This window comes from Pristiophorus japonicus, chromosome 5, assembly GCF_044704955.1.
Source record: "Pristiophorus japonicus isolate sPriJap1 chromosome 5, sPriJap1.hap1, whole genome shotgun sequence".
Lineage (NCBI taxonomy): Eukaryota > Metazoa > Chordata > Chondrichthyes > Pristiophoridae > Pristiophorus > Pristiophorus japonicus.
In genome coordinates this window covers 137,525,565-137,550,462 of record NC_091981.1, presented here as the reverse complement: position 1 = coordinate 137,550,462, position 24,898 = coordinate 137,525,565, and the positions used below count along the sequence as shown (strand labels likewise).

Genomic DNA, 24,898 nt, shown 5'->3' with positions numbered 1-24,898 from the left:
ACAGACGACCAGGTTTTGCAGTGTTGTCTCTTATGAGGAAACCCTGGAATGAAGTAACAGTTTAACCTAAACTCTAACTCATCCTCAGGCTCTCTTTATTAATTTTACTAAGGACGTTGATAGATTTGAAACCAGTACCTGACGAGAGTGATGCAGGGCCAGCAAACTCGAATGTGATGCTTGGCCTTGCAGTGCTCTTTGGCACCAAAAATGGAGTTCCGCCTAGAACTGCACTTAACCAGCATCTGAATACGAGATAAAACAACAACACCTTGCAATTATGTAGTAAAATAACCCACTGCAAAGCAAGAAGTTAACCTCAGCAGACTGGTCAATGGCGAATTGACACTGTTAACATTTGGAACTTGGCCTTTGAAGTTCACTTTATACTGGTATGTAGTTATACTGCGGCTGGTATAATGCTCGAGCAGTGTGAGACTGCTCACTTGAGACAGTATCGCTCCACTTTAGCTGAATTATGGCCTAAATTACACGACAGAGTTTGTGTTGCTATGAAGCTGCAACTGCTTCACACCAAACACAAACAAAGTAATTTAACTAGTCTGACACATTTTCAGATTACTATCTGGCTCGCGTCTAAAAGTAAGTACTGCTGTAAGCAGAGGCCTATTATCATTTTTTTTTTTCACCACCAGACTTTAATAGATGGACAATTTCCCTTTTCATGAATATCAACTCCATCAGAATGCTTTATTGAAAACCTTCAGCTGAAATGGCTATAGGAGCAGTGGAATTTTCCCACACTGTAATATATTTTCTCCAGTGTCAAGAACGCCGTTCTTTTTGTGTAGGCATGTACTCACATGGACCTAATTCATCATATTCCCCCCAAAAACTTGAGTCCACACGAAAAAGTTTGATGGAAAAAAATTTAGTTTTTATGAGGCAAGACTTTAATGAGCACTTCACACGACAGTTCAAAGTACCTGATTACAGCAATTTGTGTTCAGCCCACGTGTGGATTTGTTTGAATTACATTTCACATTGAACTGAAAGCCATTGTATAATTAGTTACAAGGATGTTAGCATACAGAAATTGGAGATAATTGCGTGAACATGGTTGAAGTTTTTCAAGAGAGCCTGGCTTTTCATTTCTGGAACCGAGTTGACTTTCCCATTCTGGCATTTGTTAGCACTTATTTCATTACAAGTTCATCCACTAAGGTTGGACTTGACACTTTGGCACCAGATCTGAAAATATACGAAGGTTTTGCATTTTTCATTTTATTTCTTTTCAGCTCATTAACAGCATACTGTTGAGTAGCTGTTCCAGTAATATTTTATTTTTTATTGAACGCCTACATCTTTCTGCATTATTCTTCTCCTTGTTCATTTATGTTCATCTTCTCCATTCCCATGTTCACACATCACATGTCATTCTTTCTTTCTTTCTTTCTTGCCTGAAGAAGTAGACAGGCATCTATCTTAAGCTCCCGCTAATGTAAATCTACAATTGGTGGTAAAGTGATGCGCAAGATATCTGGGGCATGAGATGCCATAACAGAGAGGAAGAGAGAGAAGTAACTCAATGAAAACGCTAAAATGTATCTGTGCTTCCATTAAGAAAGAAGAAAGACATGCATTTACATAACACCTATTATGACCTCAGAACATCCCAAAGTGCTTTCCAGCCAATTAAGTACTTTAGAAATGTAGTTACTGTTGTAATGTGGGAAACACAGCAGCCAATTTGTGCACAGCAATTTCCCACATACAGCAATGAGATATTTGACCAGAATAATCTGTTTTAGTGATATTGGTAAGGATAAATATTGGCCAGGACATTGGGGACAACTCCCATGCTGTTCTTCGAAATGGGATATTTTATGTCTACCGTAGAGGGCTGACGGGGCCTCGGTTTAAGGTCTCAACTGAAAGACGACACCTCCGACAGTGCAGCACCACCCTCAGTACTGCACTCGTGTCAGTCTAGATTTTGTGCTTAAGTCTCTGTGTTGTGACTTGAACCCACAACTTTCTGATTCAGAGGTGATAGTGCTACCACTGAACCACTGCAATAAATAAATAAAGACAATAATAAAGTCCAGGGATATTGCTGTAACACAGCATTTATGGCATAATAGCGCACTTGACTGTGTTGGACATGTGCTGTTCAGCTGGGTCTACTTGTGCAATATTGCTATCACACAGCCACACATGAGCATAATATGCATTGCTCTATCAAGCTATCAAGTACTATTGTGAGGTAGAACAAGGCTTATGCTACATGACTACTCACTTGTCAAGTTGACATCAGCCAGGGTGTTTGGGTATGGATGGGGTGGGTTGAAGGGTGGAGGCAGGGACATGCAATGTTGAACCACTACCAATCGGGTCCACTGAGCACCGGCCAAATCACGGCCTTGGAGTTTCCTTAGGGAAAGGATGGGAAAATTTATGGTGGGTCAGCTGAGAAATTTAAAATGATTGACAGTGGGTCAGGAACCCATTGTCAAAACACGCACAGCTGCATTTCCAATTTCGGGTCTGAGCAGGCAGCAGCGGGGGGCCCAATTCAAATCATTAGTGGCTTGTTTACAGCCACTTAATGCTTTTTCCCTCAGCTTTTTAACTTTCACGGGTCTCCCATGGGTTTCCTGCTGTGCCTAGAATGAAGCTGAGGCGGGAGGTCAGTGGCCTTTGAATTAGCTGATGAGTTGACAGCTTCAAATGTCAACTCAAAGTTCCCAGCTGATTCAGATATCTTCCCTTAAGTACTAGCATCTCTAAACTGCAATTTCAGTACAGATTCAGGATGCTACAAAGCTTTGCATAAGTCTCCATGCAGTCTAACCTCATTACCTTTCCCACCATTGACAGATCACTTTTGTCATCTCTACTTCACCTGCCATCTATTCCATGATGCACGTTATACTCTCTCACCTTGGCCTTCAGAATCTGACCTGGATCATCCCTTAACACCAGCATCACCAGGCACACCAGCAGAACCGTCAACCACACCAATCTTCTTCGCAATCACCTGATGCTGTGGAGGACAGAGGGCATCAGCACCCAACTACATTGATGCCCGGGACGCAGGGGAAGGCTTCACCATGGCCACATTTACTTCACTTGATGCTGTACACCCTGGCTGCCACATGATGCGCCAAGTTGGCACCACTCCAAACCAACAACATAAAGCATCCATACAATGCCGAAGCCATTCCTTTCACACTCATCAGCATTGCGGGGGAGGTGTACCATTATGTCTCACCATTCACTGCAACCAGTAAGCCACTTCCAAAGGTGCACACAGATCTGTCCAAGAAAGCAAACTGTTGAAAATAAAGATTTCAATGTTTGACAGCACATTAACAGAAACTTCAAATGAGCATTGGCTAAAATATACATTGTCTACCCTTGTGTGTTGTTCGTCTAGGTCAAGGATGAGGGGTAGCTAGTGAGATGGGGATGTGATAATGTAGATAGAGAGGGATGGGTGGAGGTGCAAGGTAAATTGGGAATTCATGATTAGGGAATTATTGTGCAAAAAAAAAAATCACAATAGTTTCTTGTCTGCAATTTCAAAAGCAAGTTGATTTGCAAACACAGCCTATTAATAACAAGTCTCACCTTGCACGCACCATTGGGGACAGAAGTCAGGGAACAGATAGGATCATATTTTCAAGCTGCTTTAGATATTTTAAGGTGAAAATGAATAAAGCAAGAATGGACATTTCTCACCACATACTTCTTGGGTCATAAGCAGTCGGCTTCAGAGTGCACCTATTCTGCTACTGATTAAATATGATTTGCAACCCAAATTATTTCAGTGAAGGTAGACTCAATCAGGCACGGATTTTTACCATTCTTGCAGTAACTCCCCCCAAAAAATAGGGTCCACATAGTTTATTTTAGTGGCTAAATTCTTTTGTTGTCCTATATTCAGATTCAAGCCAAAATGAACCTTTATAAATAAAGATCAAGGGGTGGAAATTCGGTCGCGTCTCATATAGGGCGCTAACCCAGGCGATGCGGTACTTTTAGCTCCTTGAAAAAGTTTGCGCCTCCCGTCCAGAAATTCATCAGAATCGGTCAAAGAGCTGACAGGGACGGTAAATCAGCCTTTGCACACCACAGCTTGGAGGGGCCACAACCAAAGTTTGGTCTGTAAATTTGGTGGACCCATTGCGCATGCGCGGAACTCCGAATCAGATCCCAGAAAGGCCGAGTCTTAAAGGTACGGTATAGTAATGCACCCATTAAAGTTTTCAAAATCACTTGTTTTCAACCTGTACTGTTATGTCTGTCGGCCGCTGCAAACTCGGAGGCTCACGCACTATGCTGTGTGTAAACGTTGCACTGACTGTGACCTCCGAGGAAAACGCTTCCTCTTCCCTTTAAGTAGCCACCAGTTAATGAATCTGTAAGCCTGTACTGACTGTTTTTCCAGATGTTGTTCTTGGTGGCCACTCAATGAGGTGGCCTCACCGAATTTACCGACTGGGGAGCAAGCGTGGGCGTTGCACCAGGACACTTACTGAGGTGTCAGGCAACCGAAAATCCAGCCCCAAACACAACTTGATACTTTGATAAAATATGCACAATATTATTAATGCATTGCTATTATTAACATACTTTGGACTGGGACTGCTTTCAAACTGTTGGGCATTAAGACATTTAAACAGTTTACTATGATAATGTATTCACTTACTGGCTGGTGGCAACACTTCACTTTTTGAAACACAGCATGTCAATCTATTGGCTAGCAATCTGTCCTACATCCCTGTCTATGTGAGCCGTGAAATTTAGCGGCATTTCGACCAATGTGGGCCTGTTTGAATGGCATTCCACACAGGTGTGGAGAATGAACAAAGTGCCAAAGTTTTCCAGATGAATGACATTGCCAATACAATTAGCTTTAAAGAGAAGCTTCTCCAAACCCCTGGAATTGTTGAGTCACCCCCCAAAACTTCCCAGAATTCAGAATGATGATTGACTGAAATTTGGGACAAAGCCAACACTTTAATGATTAAATAGACAGCGAGTGAGACATTGTCAGTCTGGTCCGCTGGTGCTTTTGACTGGAATCCACTGCTTGACTGGTCTGCAGGCACCATATCCTGGAAATTTTTGAACCTAAAATGCTGAATGTAGAATAAAGTGTCTAATTCTAGATTAGAAAGTTTGACTCGCACTCGGGTAGAAAGGCAGAGTCAGATTCTTTCTCCAGAGTCGATAAGCACATGGGCTGCGATTTTCCCTTGGCGGCTGTAGGGGTTCTGGGGAGTGTTGTGCCTTGGGTGTCTCTCTCTGGACTTCTGCCCTCACAGCTTATGCCTGGCCTGTGAGGTACCCTGAGTGCTGCAAGAGCACTCCTGGAGAGACTGTGTCCACAGCTTATGAAGGAGGTTTTGAGACTCGTGCGTTCCCACAGCTTATGACTAGCCTGTGAGGCACCTGTGAGTGTCAAACACTCCTAACCCCTTTCTTCCCCTAGCATATGGCACACAGTTGAGCGTTTTTGAGGCGCTCCTGGCTTCCCTTACACTGTTCTGACACAAGACTCACGATCAGGAGACGTAATACAACAGAACTGAGATGAGGCGATTCCAAGAGGAACTTTAAGCTTTCAATTTATTTGACAAGGTGTATCTCAACAAACAGCAATACACCAACAAAACAATCCCCCTAAATCCCAGTAAACCCACAAAACGAAAATTTTTACACAAGTTTAACAGCAGTGCAATGCCCAACCTCCCACCTTCCTGACCTAACTGAGTTAGGAGTTCTGGGGACCAGAGATTATACTCACCACAGCCTTTACAGTCTTTCCAGGTCAAAACGTGGTTTCGGGGTTCTCTTTTTGCTATCTTCAGGATCTTGAAGTTACTTTTTCGGTTGTGATTTTCTTGAAACTTGTTTGTTGTTGCGTCTTGTTGTTGCTGTGGATCTACCTGAGTCCAGCTCTCAGGGGAAGATCCTTGTGGAAAAAGAAAAGGTTCAGTTTTCAGTAATGAAAGGAGGCTGAACTGATGCCGTCTTGGGATGGTGGTTTGCTTCTTCTGTCTTTGGTGTCTTCGGACACTGGTCTTTCTTCTCTGTTGAAAGGCTGACTGCTTGCTGGAACACGAGAACGGAACAACTTGTCGGGGCAGAAACCCCTTCTTATATCCAGTTATCCAGCCAGACTTTCGTGCTGAAATAAATTGTTCCCATTGGTGGGCTTGTGATTTTTGAAAAATGCAGCAGTGTTGGATTTCGCAGGGGTTTTTCCACTGGCCATCCCTGATGTTAACCTAATCAAGGGTTGAGTAGGTGTTAATTGGGTTGGCAGGGTGTGAGCCTCCTGTAGCCATTGTGTAGGCCCTCGGCTTGTTTTGGCTTCCCTAGTTTTCTTAAGGCCTGCATAATATCCCTCAATAGTGTAAACATGGGGGAGACAATAGCCCGGTATCGATCATGAGTCAGTCCCGAGTTTTCGAGCAAGGGCACTCCCATTGGCTTAGAGTCCCTTGCTTCAGGCAGACTCTGTCCCACCATTGGCCCTCCGGTGTCCTCCCCCGTCCAATCACTGCCCTGCCAAGGCCACACCGTCTCGGTTTCAATCCACATCTGGTTCTGGGTTCCCTGTTCCTTCCAGGACACTGGCCTGCTGCAGTACAGACAGATCCCACAGCGCTTTTCCTTCTGGGTAAAATGAGGGGTTTTCATCCTCCCCTACATGGGTGATGTCAGTAGAGGGTTGTGGCCCCACTGCTGGCTCCATCCCGGCTTCTGACATGAATTTCCCCTGATTGGGTTTGTTAACTCAGCGAGTTTCCCAGCCAAATGAAGGAAACAGGTCTGATGATGTCAACAGTCGGTTTCCTTAAAGGGACCATATCCAAATTTACTTTGACATTTGTGCTGTCAGTGTTCTACAGCATTGAGGTGTTGAAAGCACTGACAAGCACTGCACAGAGGTGCACGGCTGCACCCAGGCTTATGCTTGTGGAGGGAGTCACAGTACACAGGGAAGTTCTCTTCCCTTCCAGTGGGCAGAAGAGACCTTCCCAGGAGACCATTGCAGCCTGGTTGCACATTACATAAGAGGGCACAAGCAGGGATGTTGTCAGGAGGACTTGTTATTAATTGACTGTGTTTGCAAGTCAATTTGCTTTTGAAATTGCAGACAAGAAACTATTGAGTGATTTTTGTTGTACCCATAATTCCCTAATCATGAGTTCCTGATTTTAGACATGCTGAGTAGTAGTCTACCACCTCCCTATATGAAAGGAGATCAAATTGGAAAACAATTACTTATTACACCTTCTCATCAGTCTGGGCTGTTCTTAAATGCTCCCCCTCCCTCAACTCAGAAGCGTAATTGAAAGAGTCTTTAGAGCAACAAAATAAAGGGTGAATTTCTGGTGGGTGGGTCAAGATTAGGGCCAGTACTCAGAAATGCCAGAGTTCCACATTTCTATGATGCCCAGTAAATAGTGGCAGAAGTAGCGAATCAATGTAAATGACAGGATAATGATGGGCTGACATCATTCATCAGAAGTCTTATAATTTGCATCAGTATTGCATTTGAATTGACTCATGCCTGTATAAAACAGTTCACTTGCTCAAGCAGAAAGTGGCTTAATAGAGAAGCACTAACTATCCAGAGAGTTTTCTGTGTGATATCTTAGCATTGCGTGAGCATTTTGATTTGGTTTTTGTGTTCTACTGCAGGCGCTAAGAGTCTATGAGCTGCCTTTCAAATTACAAGTTTTGAGACTCCATTAGCTATTCCCTCAGGTACAGCAGTGCTGGACAGTCCCATAAGAAATCTGAGTGTTTTGCCTTTGGGAGTATGCCCATAGTACCAATTTCTAAATATACATTAGCATAATCCAGGGGTGTAACAATAGAACCTCCATGTGACCTCAACTAGATATCATTGGTTCTGAATTTCCAATCTCCTACTATAACTTTGGTGGAAGATCGATGAAACTCCAGGAGAAATGTGTAACTGCTTATTTTCGGCCATTCCACTGGTTCTCCAATGTTTTCACTGATCTCCCGCTGAAGTTATTGTGGCAGATTGGGAGATTCTCCATTTGTGAGGATGCTGACAGGTTTGTAGAGCTGTTGCATTATGAGTGACCTAACCAGTCACGTGATGGTCATAAGACTCAATAAAACCCCAGTCAGTCGGGTCTAGGTCATCCACGAGGAAGTATGCAGTTGTGAGCCGAGTGAATGAACTGGTAATGTGTAGTGTGATTGTTAAAAATAAACCAACTAGTTCTTAATAGCAGTATGATTCAGTGAATTCTTAAGTAAAGAACCCATGAAGCAAATACATTACACCATCGAAATTTACAAACCATGGTCTAGAAATTTGATTGCACGATGCCTGTTTTACAGGCGTAAAACGGACACCTAAGGATCCAATATGGCGGACATTCATTCCAGGCCGGAGGTGCACCACCATCCATATTGGATCAGTCTTCTCCGTAGGCATGCTGGAATCATTTAAAAGCCTCATCATCATTTTTAAATAAGGATCCTATGATTGTTGTTGGATCCTTTTGTGAAATTAATCTGCCCCAGTGCCTGACTTGTCATGTGATAAACTTGCTCTGCAGCTTGTGGTGCAGACAGCAGCAAGGAACCTTCAAAAGCGCTATTGAAAGAGCTCATCCACTGCATGCAGATTATTTCCTGGTTTGTCCTTTTAGGCTTCTGTTTAACTTCTGGGCATTTTCTGGCCGATATTCTGCCTTCTACAACTTACTTCTGACTTCTGGTGCTAAACTGCTTTTGTCTGCCTTCACAACAGTTTTAATGCAGTCATGGGTGGTCTGCCTCTGCACCTGGAGGACGAGGGGGAACAGCCAATAAGGCAGGAGAGAGCAGACGTAGCTTAGAGAAGAGGGAGGAGGAGGGCACTGTGCAGGAGACCATATTCACAATGGGTCTTCAGGGAGCATTTCTCATATCTCAGCTACACTGAGGAGCAATGTCTCAGGCACCTTCCTTTTACCAAGGAGGTTGTCGATGAGCTAGGTCACCTGCTGCAGCCATGACAGCACTGCCTGTGGCCGTCAAGATCAACATGGCTCTTAACTTTTATGCCGCAGGGTCATTCCAGGCTGCACCAGGTGACATCAGCCTACCCTGTGATATTTGACCGAGGTAGCTCTGCATCAAGGTGAGGGACAGAAGTTGCGCTCTGCTTTATTTCCAGCAGAGCAAAACCACCTCTGGAATTTTTTCACTAGTACATCCAAAAGTTTAGCCAGTAAAAGGTACAATATCGCAACTCGGCCCAATAGTCCCAATATATATACGCTTAATGTTAATGATAGTGCTGAGTGCACTCCCTGCCAACATAGGATTTATGTACTTGTGTAAAAAATAAAATTAAGGCCTAATACAGGCCAGTGATTATTTATTTTGAAAACTATTCTTTATATATTTGAATTAAAATCTTTCAACTCTCTGACACAGCATGACACCTCTTGATGCCCTTAAAGACTCACTGTCACCTTCCTGAATGCTGCCATTATGCTTGAGTCAACAAAAGGAAACTAATATGAACCTGACAAAGCCACAGGGTTAAAGCTACTGCACCAGTTTATGAATTAGAACTGCTCAAACAAAGCCCCACTTCTACCAGCAGCTGCAGCTGCTCCAGGTCTGATTGCTTTGGGTTGTAGCTGGACTATCTTAGGCCGACTCCATTGACCCTGCACACAGCATTGGGGGTGGGGGTTGGTGGGCACGGAGAGCTGCTGAAATAAACCCAATCAGGATCCTCTGGGTTTAGCACCTATACAGATAAAGTACTGATATTATGTTCTACTCTACTGTAACACTAATACTGTACTACTGTAAAACCAACCTTCTGAAAGTATCTGAGAAATGCTGGTTGTACAATAAAAATATAAAAGCATTGTTTTGCTGCATTTTTTCTAAGAGTGCTCCAAACAAGTGTTCAAGAATGGAGCCTCTTCCTGCAGTCCCTTTAAATTGCAGCTGCAACTTCTAAGAACTGCAGCCACATGTTGTTTCCTGCTTCCGTTCAGACCAAGCTTCCACAGGCAGGCCCAAACTGTGCCAGGAGCTTGCTGCAAAAATGTAATAAGGTCAATTGTGGGAAATCCAAATAGATTGGCCCAGCGTGATTTCAGCAAATGTTATGCTCGCCACCAATTCCCGACCTTTTAGTCCCAGGGCCAGATGTTAGCCGAATATATTGCTCATTGATGAAACTCAAGATATAACGGGGCAGATTGTCCTCTTATTCCACTTGGATGTAAAGGATTTCCCGGACGCAGATCATAGAGGAAAAGAGACCCGGGTGGATCGCACATGCACAGCAGACCCTGGTCGATTTTCTGTCCATTTAAATTAATGGGCAGAAAATTGGAAGGGTTTCATTACGGAAGTACAATCCTCCCAGACTGATTTTACTCTATGTGCTGCACCCAGACAATCCTTTACATCCAAGCCCAATAAGGAAAATCTCCCCTAATGTGTCCTCATAATTTTATTTGTTGCCCAGCTTTTTCCAGAATCCTCAGCAGATTAGCATCAACTTTATAATATCAGCTGTATTTTAACCACTGATGGGGATACTAGTATTACCATGATCAACCATTTAGGGAATTCATCGCTGTCAAACAATATCGAACTTTGAATTTGTGCTGTGCTTATATTGAAGGAACAGTAGTGCAATGAGTTTTAAGGCCTGTAGGTGGGGAGCTTGAGCTCTTTCTAATCTTTGAAAAAATAAAATCTGAAACATGGCTGCCTTCTATAGTGCAAGTATTTTCCAGTAAGGAATTTTTTAAAAGAGGTTTGGGGACTAATTAATTCCCATCAAAGATGCTAAGTTTTTTTTTTAATTAAAATAATTTCTCACTGTTCGCACTCGCTCTGGTTTTAATATTGTAACCAATCCTGCCACATAATTTTTTCTTGCCAGTTTTCTTCCCTGCATCTCTTCTGAAGATATTGATTTATTGTTGGGGTAAGTTTCCACAGAACACCAGACACCCTCCAGTATTTCACCAAATAGTCACTCATGTATTGGCAGTGTGTGTTGGCACACTACATAGACATGGGTGGGGGGGAGGGAAGTTCATAGCCAAATCCTACTCTATCTTCACCCAATTCCCACATAACCCCAATTTAGCAGGTGTTACTTAATAGTCATCAATATTTTGGATCTGGCCAATTGCTAAGGTCAATTATATTGCCTCTACTGGTGCTAACAAGGCATGGACCAGGTATCAAACCTAGGACTTTCTTAATCTGTATAGATAAGCTTTTTACCCAATAAATTGGTTGAGCTATTTTGAAGGAACACCGTCTTCATGAAAATAATTTTGCAAGGTCTTTTGAGTTGGGAGAAGATCCAGAAAACCTTGTAAATTTTAAAACTATGACCCTGAAATCCTCAGGTTATGATCCCAGCGGTTACACCGGGATCGTGCCCAACAGTGCCCTCCAACACTGACTCTGTCGGAGTTAACGGGGTCAATGGAAGCATACCTTATTTACATGGGACAGGGCCACTTTTTGTACATCTTCAGCGCCACATTCCCATGAAAGCCGGAAACTCGCACTTGCCCACCATTGAGGGGAAAGGCATTGTTCAGTCCACAATCTCTTGACTCTCCACGATCTCTCTCAAACCCCTGACAACAATGCTGTACAAAACAAAATTCTATTCTTTGGTGGGGGTGGGCGGTTGGGGGGGGAGGAATCCAGACTTTTTTTCTAGGGGTTCTGCTGATCCCCCACCAGAGATATCGTGGGAGACGAGTGAAAGCCCCAAGGTATGTTGAGGTATTTTGGGATAATTTTATGAATTTGAAATTTATGAAATTATTGGAGGAAAAGTGCTGCTTGCCCGCTGATCTCTGTACTCATGTTCCAGATGTGCTCTCCCAGCAGTTGGGGCTCTGTGTCAGGAGTGCACATTCATCAAATTCATTCTTATGATAATTTTCAACAAGGAACAGCTGGTAAACAAAAGGGTAAACTGTTGGTTGTGTTATCGACCCATTTAAAGGGTTAACAACTTCCCATAAAATAGTTGAAGAAGAATTTGAAGCAAGCACATTAAAGGGCTGAAATTGGTCAAACATATCATCCACCCGCTTTTTGGAGGTCCGGGGGGGGAATGCATCATGTTTTATCATCTGATACCGCTGGGGCTGAGTTGGTGGGAATTTAATCGCATTTTTCTTAGCGGTAAGCCGAGCAGAGTGCAGCGGGTGGGAGCGGTGTGCAACCGGTGGTGTGCGGCGGAGAGGCCTTTTGAGTTAGGAATCTTCGGCTCCTGAATTGTGCGCATGCGCTGTGAAGCTCCGCCCCCCAAGAGGCACCGACAAGAGGCCAGAGACTGCTGGCCTGAGAGTGCTGAGTCGGGGGGAGGGATCGCTGTGGGTGGGGTGGGGGGTGAAGATTGCTGTGGGTGGGGGGATCTGGGGGGAGATCACTGTGTGGGGGGGGAAGAGATCACTGTGAGTGGGGGGGGGGTGAGAGATCGCTGTGGGAGGGGGAGAGATTGCTGTGGGGTGGGGAAGAGACTGGGGGTTGAGAGAGACTGGGGTGTGGGAAAGAGAGACTGGGGTCTGGGAGAGATTGGGGGGGGGGGGTGAGAGACACTAATAAAATTTTTATTCGTTAATTAATAAAGGAGTAAATAAGGCTTTATTAGCATTTATATTATTGCCTAACACTAGAAAATACTACAATCCATTTTAAAATACATCAAACTGTGGAGAACTATAAATATCAAACAAACCTGTCAGCTCTGTGTACATACCGTCCACTTAAGATTGACTTAAAAGCACCTTCTCCAGGACGGTATGCATTTCCGGTGGTACGTCAGAGGTATGTCATAAATTTTACACTTTTGGGCGGTATGTCGGCGGTCTGCATGGGCGGCAGTATGTCACTGATGAATTTTCTGCCGGACAGTATGTCAGTGGTATATTGGTGCTTTTTGACCAATTTTGCATTTTTGGGCAGTACGTGGGTGATAGTGGGCGGTATGTCCACCACTTTCGTGCCCTAACTTTTTATATAATAACGTCACTGCCAATAATTTCTACCTAAATGAAAAGAAGATTTTACAGACAATTCTCATAAAGACTGCACTTTACTACTACTTCTTGGAGATAAAAGTAGATGAAAAAATAATGATAGGAAATCACATCATTGGGGTTGAATTCCTGTGTGCTATTTTTAGAACATTGATTAGTGCACTCCTGTCAGATTTCTGTGTGCTCTACCTTAATGTAGTTGTTAACCCGTTAAAAATAAATTGACCGATCACTTTATTAGATTAGTGCACATAGGAATTTGCAACGGTGTTAATGCACCAAAACAGAAGAATTTCAATCCACAGTTGTGATAATCCTTAAAAATCAAAACAGGATCATGAAACACAGATTAGAAGTGAAAGTATTTCAGCATAGTTTTGGGAACATTAAAAAAAATACAAGAGCTTATTTTCACCAAACAAATGCAAAGAGAGATGGTTGGGAGCTATTTTTGATTGATAGGGCTCTTCATTAATTAATGCACAAGGAATTATAGTTCACAGTAAAACAAGGAGATGTGAATTACATAATTATAGGATTGTTTTTTAGAATGCACTGAATTAATAAGAAACACAATATTGGCAAAGCTGATTACTTTGCTCGTTTTTGCAAGTTTCACAATTTCCTATAATTTACTGTTATTTTCCCAATATTTGGCTAAGTGCCTTGGGAACGGCTATCATGTCATAAAATCACTAGTGGCACTGAGCCACCATCTTTCTTTTCTTCTGCCCCCGGAGGATTCTGCCAGTTTCTCAAGAGAACTGGCACAGTCAATAAATGTATGAGCTGCCATCCCACATCTATATTGTCCTCTAAAATACTGAACATAAATGTCTTGACCTTTTGCAAAGTTGCAACATCCAGTCATGGTGATGACATAACAAACCTCGAAAATACCACAGTTGCCCATGAAATCAGCTCCACCCTCTATGAAGCTGCAGCTGCTGTCTACAAGGTTGCTGCTGCAACATGTACAATGGTACTTCTACCATCTATGCCTAGGGGTTGGCATCATTATCTATACCAGGAGGATGGTATCATCATCCACGAGATCACAGTCATTTATCACATAGTCACGAATACTGTTCCATACATACTGGCACTATGTATAAGATCGGCAACCGTCCTTCAGGCACAAGGATGTCATCATCATTGGTGAGGTCATGCCTATTTTCCCCAAAGTTTAGGATGCATTTTCATTCATCAGCAAAGTGCTGCCACACTTCCTGGTATGCTATTCTATCTATGAGATGACGATCACCACCTCCCCTCACTCTGTGGCACAACCATCCACAAGATCACAACCATTATCCATGACATTGTCATTTTCCATTATTCCACTTCATTTCACAAGCATTACAAGTCTACTCTTTTTAAAGTGGTCCCTGTCATCTACAAGGGTGCCAACATCAACTGCAAGGTTTCCACCCTTGCCTGTGAATATGCTGTAATATCCAGTAGGTTGTTGCTACCCTCTTCAAGCTTGGTGCTACCACCTATGAGTCAGTTATAATTCATGAAGTTTTCATGATGACATATAACATGTATGAATGTCATAAACACTAAATAAGTTATTGATCTAACTTTAAAAATAGCTTCAGCCTTTGCAATCTGGTTTGTTGCTGTAACTCACTTTCTTGTGAAATCTTCCTGGAGAGCAGTGCTCATCCTTGGACTGCCCCCACCTAGTTTCATTTATAATGCTCATAAAGTAAATCAATCTGTAATTAGGAATAGTTTCCATGCTATATACGCACATCAAAGGGGACTATACTATGCATTATAAATCTGTCAAAGGTCATTCAAAGTCTGTTTAGGACCAGCAGTAAAACTCAGCAGGCCAGGTTCAGGAATAAAATAACAGCTCTCAATTGGCACATATTAAAAGAACTCTATGAAACTCAATGCCTGTTAGTGGATGCAATCCATGGGGACCCTTCTGCTCAGCATCATTGGAGCAGTCTGCATTGAATCTGCTTGTCTAAAATGAGTGAAACTATAGAAGACCCCTCAGAACAAGGATAAGTTCAGCAAAGCAATGTTTGCTTAAAACTATCTGTTGTGTGACACATCCAAGGATAAATACTTTATAGGGTAGATTCTGCAAATTCCATTCCTAATCTGATACTTCTCATTTCTGTACTGGATGGAAAATCAAGCAGGGCCTGCTTACATCTATGCCTGAAATCCCAATATGCACTTCCAGTGCAAAAGGCTCTGTTCAGAAGCATATATTTGTAAAATGACCCCTCTGTACACTTAACCTAACACTAACATTACCTTTTATTAATCAACTCAAAGCCTCCTATTCCTAAGTAGTTGCTACTTCACTGTAAGCAATACCATGTAATGGTGATTTTGGGCAGTTTATTATAAGTACTGGCCTCGAACTGGTATCTGTAGAGTGTGATGAAGAGCCAACAGAGCCCAGTAGCATTTTTGGCTCCCACATCACTCTCTGGCCAGTGACAGTGGAGCTCTGCACATACCTGCTTGCACATATGTGCAGAATTCCACACAATGACCTCTGAAACCTGGTTAAACTTGAATATTAGGAGACAGCCTACAGTCTGCTAACATTACAAGTATTGAAAGTTAAATTCCGGGAATCCCTACATGGTCTAATTGAAGTTTTGAAATGTGGCATCAAGTGGATTGCAGCTATATCATGGCTAGTGCCCAAGGGATTGTAACTATCTCCTGAAAATGGTTTTACACCTACTACCTTTACTATGTCATGCAATCACTGACCTATTAACCAAATTATAACGCCAGTTTTGCATTGTTGCAATTCTGAAGCTACTTCATATCAAAAGCAATAGTAGAAGTTTCAGATGAAACTATTTTTTTCACTTCAGGATTATTCATTTTAATATTCTCAATTGAATGAAGCCAGGGGCCCTGGAATTCCACAGGACTACCTCCAGTCTCCTGCTGTAACTTTGGCAACAGACCTAAAGAACCCCCAGAGACATGACATAAACTGCCATTTACACCATTTCTCTGGGAGTTCTGCCAGTCTCCCACTGAGGTAACAACAGGAGACCAGCAGAACCCCTGCAGAAATATCAGGGCCAGGATGTTTTAACTCCACTAATTCCCCATTTTAACAAACAGTCCCACATATAATAATCCTTGTTTCCCAGACCATAATTCAGAGATTGTGCTGCTAGATTTTAAAACAGCAGAAGCCTAATATGCTGAGAATTCGACCAATAGGTGATGTCATCGGTCTGTTAACATTTCCATATCACATTGAAATTTAAAGAAGTACTCGTCAATACAAATGGGGATTCAAGCCCAAATGTAGTGCTCGGGTCCAGGGGGCAAATGGATACAGGTAGGGGTGGGGGCAAGAGGGCAGGGGTGGGGGAGAGGAGAGAGTAGAGAAAAGTAAGGAGAGGCAGATAGAGGGAAGGGAAATGGGAGAGGTGGATGGAGCGGAGAGAGGATGATTGGGGCTAGGATGGTGGAAGGGAAGAGGGAAGCGAAGGAGACAGCAGTGGAGAAGTAGGGCAATAGGGAAGGATGATGGCGATTAGAATGGGGAAAGGAAGGGTAAAGTAGAGAAATGGATAGAAGAGGGAGAAATGAAAGGGTGAGGAGAATGGAGAAGTGGAGGATGGGAAGGAGGCTGGGAAAAGGGAGAAAAGGCGTGGAGGGAAAAAGGAGAGGGTGTAGAAATGGAGGATGAGGGAATGGAGGATGTCTGAATGATTAGTTAAGGGGGGGGGGATTATATCTCAGGCTCCATTTTTCTGCTTTGTGACAGGACAGGCAGTGACGTAGGAACAATTTCTCTTTGGAGGTTGGAAGAAAGACACGGTCTAAATACTACTCAGTGGGGCAGGGGGTATTGCAAAATAAAGTGAATGAGAAAGTGTACAAGAAGATGCAAGGCACATCACGGAGAGCAGCTTTGCGAGACTGCCCCTTGATTCATAGGACTGTGTGAGGAGTGAGCAATTCCACTGGTCAAAATCCAAGTGGACTGCAAGGCACCGCTGGAGTTTGTTGGGCCAGTAAGTGCTGGGATCTGTGGAACAAAAAGGCCTGGCAGTCCAGTGCCCTAGTGGAGCAAGGTGGATGTAATAGTGCGCCAGCGTTCTGGTAAGGTAAACCTGGCTAGCGAGGGAATGAGTGGTCCGGGGTAAGGCATTTTGTCAGCACAAGGACAGTTAGTGGAATGGAAGTAACTCTGTGACATTTAATGCAGGAATATTTAAAAATATATATTGTTTGCTTTTAACCAGAATGATATACTCTCCATTTACTTATACTAACGTGGCTGTTGGCTGCCACAATGAAGCCTCAAAATCTAGGACACTCCACAACAACATTCATGGGAAGACCCTGCATTTCCATACAAACTAAAATGTATCTTTTTATATTACCTCACAACACACTATTTAGCAGAGATTATTTTAGCAGTTAACGTTATGTGACATTTTTCATTGAGAACCCCATCATGGCACGAGCAACAGGTATAAATAGTATTACAGGTAAATTTTAACACTTTTGTAGAGCAGCTTCTCATTGAGATAGTATGACATAGGACTTTTCAATGCATTTTGAAATGGACTGTAGCAATTTTAATATTTGGTAGATGCTCAAAGAGTGATTTCATTTAATTCATATACATAAGGGATAATTTTTCCAGTCTACTCTTCTGGTGTGGAGCCTCTCTCGATCAAAGCATTATCGTGGATTTGTCCCTCTAATGTGATAACCCTTTTTCTTACCAAGACAGACATCATGGAGGAAGTGGAACTTCACCAAATTGCTCCATTATTGACATATAAATTTTAAATACATTAAAACAGATAAAAAATAAGAGGTACAGTTTGGCATTATGTTTGACTTTGCTAAAGAACTTAGCTAGCTCTTAAAGACGATTGGTTTGAATACAAGACATACAACAATGGATTGCATGGCCTATCCCACTCATTTGCATTAGTACTCTTTAAACCTGTTTTAGGTAAACAACTTTATTTGGTATTTAAGAATTTATAGCATTATATTAGAATTTTGTTTTTTCTTCATGCTGCTTTTTTCTGTTGGCTGCTCAAAATTTTTTATTTGATTTTAGAATGTGACATTTCATAACTTTATGGACTAAAGACTGCCCAAATAAAATCTTAAATTGTATTCAACTGATGTGAAATTGTATTACAAGGATCTGTGTGCAATTTATGGAAAAGTAAATTTTGTGAAACAAGAAAGCAGATACTGAATTTTTCCAGGTGGCTTGCTGTGAGAATGAAGTTAAGAATTTACTGCAGACTCGTTCATAGTTTTTATCATTGTCCCACAGGACTGTGGTCATGCCAATCGCCAGTGAGTTCAATCCAGATGTGGTTTTGGTATCAGCTGGTTTTGATGCAGTCGAAGGTCATGCCTCTCCGTTGGGTGGATACAAAGTCAAAGCCAAATGTAAGTCCTTCCAGCTCTGTGCTGTGACCAAGATTACACAGTAGGAAAACCTGTGAAAAGCAAACACTCAAAGCACAACTGTTATTTTGGTTTCTGTTCCATCAGGTTGTGTCCTCTTCCCATTACAACTTAGCTGCTTTCTTCCATGCATGTGGGAGATCTGACAAATGAGTCTGCAGACTACTGCGCAACTGCCCTGGCAGGAAGTTTCTTCATCACTCCTCCCTTCCAACTGTTGAACTTGGCTGATTCAACTGGCCCAGACCCCAATACTTATTTCAGCTCAGAATTTTTTGACTGATAGCAGTTTTACAGTCTTTCAAAATAATAAAAATGTGTGGAAAACATTTGTGGAAACGTGTCATTTGGCAAAGTTTTAACCTTTACTATATATTTTCAACAGTCAAATCTGAGATCCAGGTGCAGTTTCTATACTGTTGGATAGATTTTATGATTTTGCTTTCTCAGTGGGGGACTTTGCACAGCAGGAGCACATGTTGTGAATTCGGGCGCAGAGGTCAGCACTCCTCTTAGGATTATCTGCTCATTCATTTCGAAACCCTGGAGTGCAAATTCACAAAATCTACCTCATAGAACTGTGTACTTTTATCTTAATACTCTAGTTCCATGCCGTCTCAGATTGCTGAGATGAAAGTCAACTGTCCCTGACAACTGATAAAAATCTCAAGTGAAAAGATAAATTGGACCATCTCAATTCATTTTCTAAAGATTACCAATCCATGGCATAAAGTTGACAACTCAACAATGATCTTATTACACTTTTTCTGCATAATATAGAGCAGCCTTGCAGTGATGTAACAGCGTAAAAACAAGTTTAATCTAGCTTTAAAAATAGATGTAGTAGCAAGTAGAAAAAAAATGCACATTGAACTTTATTGAGCCCTAACACACTGATTGCCCAACACTCTTATACACCATAGCACTTTCCATTATCAACACAACACTACAATGCTACAAAACTATCAACCCCATCATAGCACACACGCAGTCAAGCTTACATTGATCGATGACTATGTCTCCATATACAGACTTCAGCTTTCACAGTGTGCTGTGTCTTGGGACCTGCTGTGATCAGGCACAAATGGTTTGGTAACAGAGTGAGAGATAACATTAAAATGCAAAAGTGTCCACAGTGCTATTTCTTTCCACTGGCTTGTTCACTACTGAAGACTTCCAACTATTTGGCCTACATCATTTTCTGATTTGTCTGCATCTTCTCCGGGTTTTGCATACACAACTGCACTTTGGTTACCTGGGAACCATTGGTTCACAGCATTCTTACTATTAGAAACATAGAAACATAGAAAATAGGTGCAGGAGTAGGCCATTCGGCCCTTCTAGCCTGCACCGCCATTCAATGAGTTCATGGCTGAACATGCAACTTCAGTACCCCATTCCTGCTTTCTCACCATACCCCTTGATTCCCCTAGTAGTAAGGACTTCATCTAACTCCTTTTTGAATATATTTAGTGAATTGGCCTCAACAACTTTCTGTGGTAGAGAATTCCACAGGTTCACTACTCTCTGGGTGAAGAAATTCCTCCTCATCTCGGTCCTAAATGGCTTCCCCCTTATCCTTAGACTGTGTCCCCTGGTTCTGGACTTCCCCAACATTGGGAACATTCTTCCTGCATCTAACCTGCCTAACCCCGTCAGAATTTTAAACGTTTCTATGAGGTCCCCTCTCATTCTTCTGAACTCCAGTGAATACAAGCCCAGTTGATCCAGTCTTTCTTGATAGGTCAGTCCCGCCATCCTGGGAATCAGTCTGGTGAACCTTTGCTGCACTCCCTCAATAGCAAGAATGTCCTTCCTCAGGTTAGGAGACCAAAACTGTACACAGTACTCCAGGTGTGGCCTCACCAAGGCCCTGTACAATTGTAGCAACACCTCCCTGCCCTTGTACTCAAATCCCCTCGCTATGAAGGCCAACATGCCATTTGCTTTCTTAACCGCCTGCTGTACCTGCATGCAACCTTCAATGACTGATGTACCATGACACCCAGGTCTCTTTGCACCTGCCCTTTTCCTAATCTGTCACCATTCAGATAATAGTCTGTCTCTCTGTTTTTACCACCAAAGTGGATAACCTCACATTTATCCACATTATACTTCATCTGCCATGCATTTGCCCACTCACCTAACCTATCCAAGTCACTCTGCAGCCTCATAGAATCCTCCTTGCAGCTCACACCGCCACCCAACTTAGTGTCATCCGCAAATTTGGAGATACTACATTTAATCCCCTCGCCTAAATCATTAATGTACAGTGTAAACAGCTGGGGCCCCAGCACAGAACCTTGCGGTACCCCACTAGTCACTGTCTGCCATTCTGAAAAGTCCCCATTTACTCCTATTCTTTGCTTCCTGTCTGACAACCAGTTCTCAATCCATGTCAGCACACTACCCCCAATCCCATGTGCTTTAACGTTGCACATTAATCTCTTGTGTGGGATCTTGTCGAAAGCCTTCTGAAAGTCCAAATATGCCACATCAACTGGTTCTCCCTTGTTCACTCTACTGGAAACATCCTCAAAAAATTCCAGAAGATTTGTCAAGCATGATTTCCCTTTCACAAATCCATGCTGACTTGGACCTATTCTGGAAAGTCAGGTTAGAAAATATAATGCTTTGTAGCATCCCATTCTTTTAAATTCAGCAAGTAAAGGAACTACAGTTACAAATACGTACAGGGTCAGGCAGGTCATGTATATGTCTCCTGGTAATAAATAAACTGCTGTGTCCTGGATGGTCTTGAGCTTCTTGAATGTTGTTAAGGCTGCACCCATCAGGCAAATGGTGATTATTTCATTACACTCCTGACTTGAGCCTTGCAGATGGTGGAGAGGCCATGAGGGGTCAAGAGGTGAGCCACATTTCATAGTACCCAACCTCTGGGCTTCTGATCAATGGTGACTCACAAGATGTTGATACTGGGAGACTTGGTAATGGCAATACCATTCAAGTTCAAGGGGAAATAACTAGGCTTCCTCTTATTCAAGATGGTCATATCTGCCACTTATGTTGTTCAAATGTTACCTGCTACTTGTCAGCCCATGTTTGGATGTTATCCCAATCCTTTTGTAGTCTGGTATAGGCTGCCTCATTATTGGAGGAGTTGTGAGTGGAGTTGAACACTATAGCCGGAATTTTCACAGGTAAGAACAGGTGGGTTGGAGACGTGGTGGGAAGTGAAAGTCGTAAAACCCGACCCCAACCCGCTTCCAAACACCACTTTCACCTTTCACTCAGGCGGGGCGGGACGGGGGTGGGGGGGTGGGGGCTGCCAACACACTGCTAGGAGGTGGGTTGCCAATTTAAATGTTGTGATGAAGCCTGAAGCATCTACTTCATCCTGCTGTGCAGATTTTACTGCAGACAGCTGATGATCCCAGTGCTCAAGATTCCTGGTTGCTGCAACAAGGAGGCCTCAATCTCGGGGAGCAATCCTTGTGGGCCAGGAGGAGCTTTCTCCTGACCCCTGAAAGTTCCCCCACCAGCAGACCCTCCGGGGATCGGACAAACCCCCACCCCTGCCCCACCGGGATCGCGACTCAGCCCCAGGGTTGGGGAGATTGGACCCCACCTCCTCACCCCCGCGCACCCCCCCCCCCCCCACCAAGGGAATCGAACCATCCCACCCGAACTATCCTGGGCCTAGCACCTACCTGGTGATGTGGCCTCCTGATCCACATTCCCTGCATGACTGGAATTGTCAGCAGCAGCCCAATTTCCTGACTTTATGACAGAGGGAAGGCCAATAATGAAGTAGCTGAAGTTGCTTGGGCCAGGGATGCTTTTCTGAGGATCTCCTGCAGTGCTTCATTTACAACTGGTGAATCCAGCCAACAAGGGTATGCAAATTTCAATGACTGTCGAGGATGGCTGCGAAAAATCCTATTACATATGTGCAGGATGATATCATATACACTCCACTTTTTAAAGGTACAGCGGTCTGTGATGAAGCTCTGAATCTGTCCTGTTTCAGATCATTGGAATATTTATACTTTCTCTCACTTTCTCTCTTTCTTTGAATATATAGAAATATATATATATATAATATATATATGCTATGCCTAGTGTAACAATTTAAAATGTATTCATTTGCTTCTTGTTATCTTTGTCAAGGAGAAAATACACTTAAATGGACTTGACATTTAAGTGTGGGATGGGGTTGGGGGCATCTGTCTGCCTTTTGTTCATGTCCTTGTCTATAAACAAGTTCAGGTTGATTGGATAGACACCTCAAGTTTGTGATATGTTATTATATTTAAGGTTGTCATAGTAAGAAGTGACATCATTGGTTATCCCTAAACCACCAAAACTAAGCTTTGTCAACCAGCATCATTAAAACAGATTATCTGGTTAATTATCTGATTGCGGGAAGTGAGCCCTTGCTGTACACAAATTGGCTGCCGTGTTTCCCTCCACTACAACAGTAATTACACTTCAAAAAGTATTTCATTGGCTGTGAAGCACATTGAAATGTCCTGAGCTCATGACTGGTGCTACATAAATACAGGTTATTTCTTTCTCTTTCTGTAGTACTTAAACATTGGCCACAAAATTGCGGTCCGCGGCGTAGCTCTAGAGTAGGCCGCGAACCTGCAAAAAGAATAGGTACCTTCATAAACTTGCTCTCTGTACTGGAGGGCAGCGTAATGGCCCACGGATCCCAGGGGCACAGCCTGTGTGGAAGCGAACCTGGGATCATATGGGCCTGGTCCTCCAATTATGCAATAGAATTAGATTTTACATCATTTCAGAAGGAAATTCCGTAATCAGATTTAATTACAATTACTTTACAGGATTGGAATTTAGGTTCATTCCACCAACTTCACTACATCTTAATTCTGATGGTAAGAATTTAATTTTGCCGATAATAATTATTGACATCATTAAAACTCCAAACTTTGCAGAAACAAGAAAACTCATAGGATACAATTAAACTATCCAATTTCCGAGATGAATGTGGTTAAAACATGCATGAGGTACCCCTTATGCTGATGCAAACAGGGCCTGTCTACAGCAATCGTAAAATTTTCATACGCAATTACTGGGCAGTTAGTGGGAAAATAGCCCAACTCTGTGCCAGCAATTGGTTTTTCTTTGGCCCATGTGCATGATCTGTCAATGCATAGGTTGACAGATTGTAAGTTCAAGATTTAACGCAGGCGCATGCGGAAATCCCAAACTTGCGGTCCATTTCAATGGCGGTATGGTGGCGTGAGGGCTTGAAGTTTTGTGTTTTGAGGTTTGGAATTTTTGTGCATGGGGATCTTACACCACAAATTTGGCCCATTAACTTCGTCAGAATTAGCAAAGTAGATTTTCAATTTACTTCCCGGCGTAGAACTGTCATTGTGAATCGGTTGCCTGTTTTAGAAAATCTGATTTTAAATTCCATTGGTTTCAATGGAAATGAAATTGGGGCAGTTTCTATAATGGGTGGCCAATCCACAATGACAGATTTACGCCTGGGCGACAAGTTGAAAATCTAGCCCAGCATTTGCTGGTTAAAGCAGAAGCAGCCTATTATGGCGGGCCAGCATAGTTTGTCATTCCTCTCATGCCTTGCACAGCTGAAATTAACTGTACTTGAAATGGACATTGTGTTTTGTGCACTTAACATGAGAAGTGTAGCCTGGATGAATGGCCCAGCTGCAAATCTTCAAATTGCTTGGGCTTGAAGGACTAGAAAAGAGGTACTTCTTGATTCATGGATAAAAGAGCAGAGAGCGAATCTTCCTGGTTTTCAAATTTTAGGGAGGGGGAGAGATGGTGAGGATGAGGGCAGAGAAAGATTGGGGTGAGGATGAGAGTAAAGAAGCATGAGTGAGGATGGGGAGCCAAGAAAGATAGGGGATAAGAATGGTGGGTAGGGGAGAGGACTTGAAGTTTTGTGTTTTGAGGCTTGGAATTGTTGTGCATGGGGATCTTGCTTTACTGTGTAGGGGTCTGGCTTTTTGTATGTATCATAGATCTAGCTTTTTATGAATGAGGGAAGGTGACTTTTTGTGTGAGGTCTCAATTTTTGCGTGAATGTGGTGCTACTATGACGCCCTATGATTTGGGATGTTTAAATTAGCCCTATATCATCATCATCATCATAGGCAGTCCCCCGAAATCAAGGAAGACTTGCTTCCAGTCTAAAAGTGAGTTCTCAGGTGACTGAACAGTCCAATTCAGGAATTACAGTTCTGTCGCAGGTGGGACAGACAGTCGTTGGAGGAAAGGGTGGGTGGGGAGTCTGATTTGCCACATGCTTCTTCCGCTGCCTGCGCTTGTTTTCTGCATGCTCTCGGCGATGAGACTTGAGGTGCTCAGCGCCTTCCCGGATGCTCTTCCTCCACTTAGAGTGATCTTTGGCCAGGGACTCCCAG

At 42.9% G+C, this 24,898-nt stretch overlaps 1 protein-coding gene across 1 annotated transcript in view; it reads left to right on the top strand.

Annotated features, from left to right (window-relative positions):
• LOC139264466 (histone deacetylase 9-like) overlaps positions 1 to 24,898 on the top strand; it is a 1,015,340-nt gene that overhangs the window by 878,348 nt on the left and 112,094 nt on the right. The window contains exon 22 of the mRNA XM_070880994.1: positions 18,376 to 18,494. Within this exon, the coding sequence (XP_070737095.1) occupies positions 18,376 to 18,494 (119 nt within the window). The remainder of the gene's footprint in view (positions 1 to 18,375; positions 18,495 to 24,898) is intronic.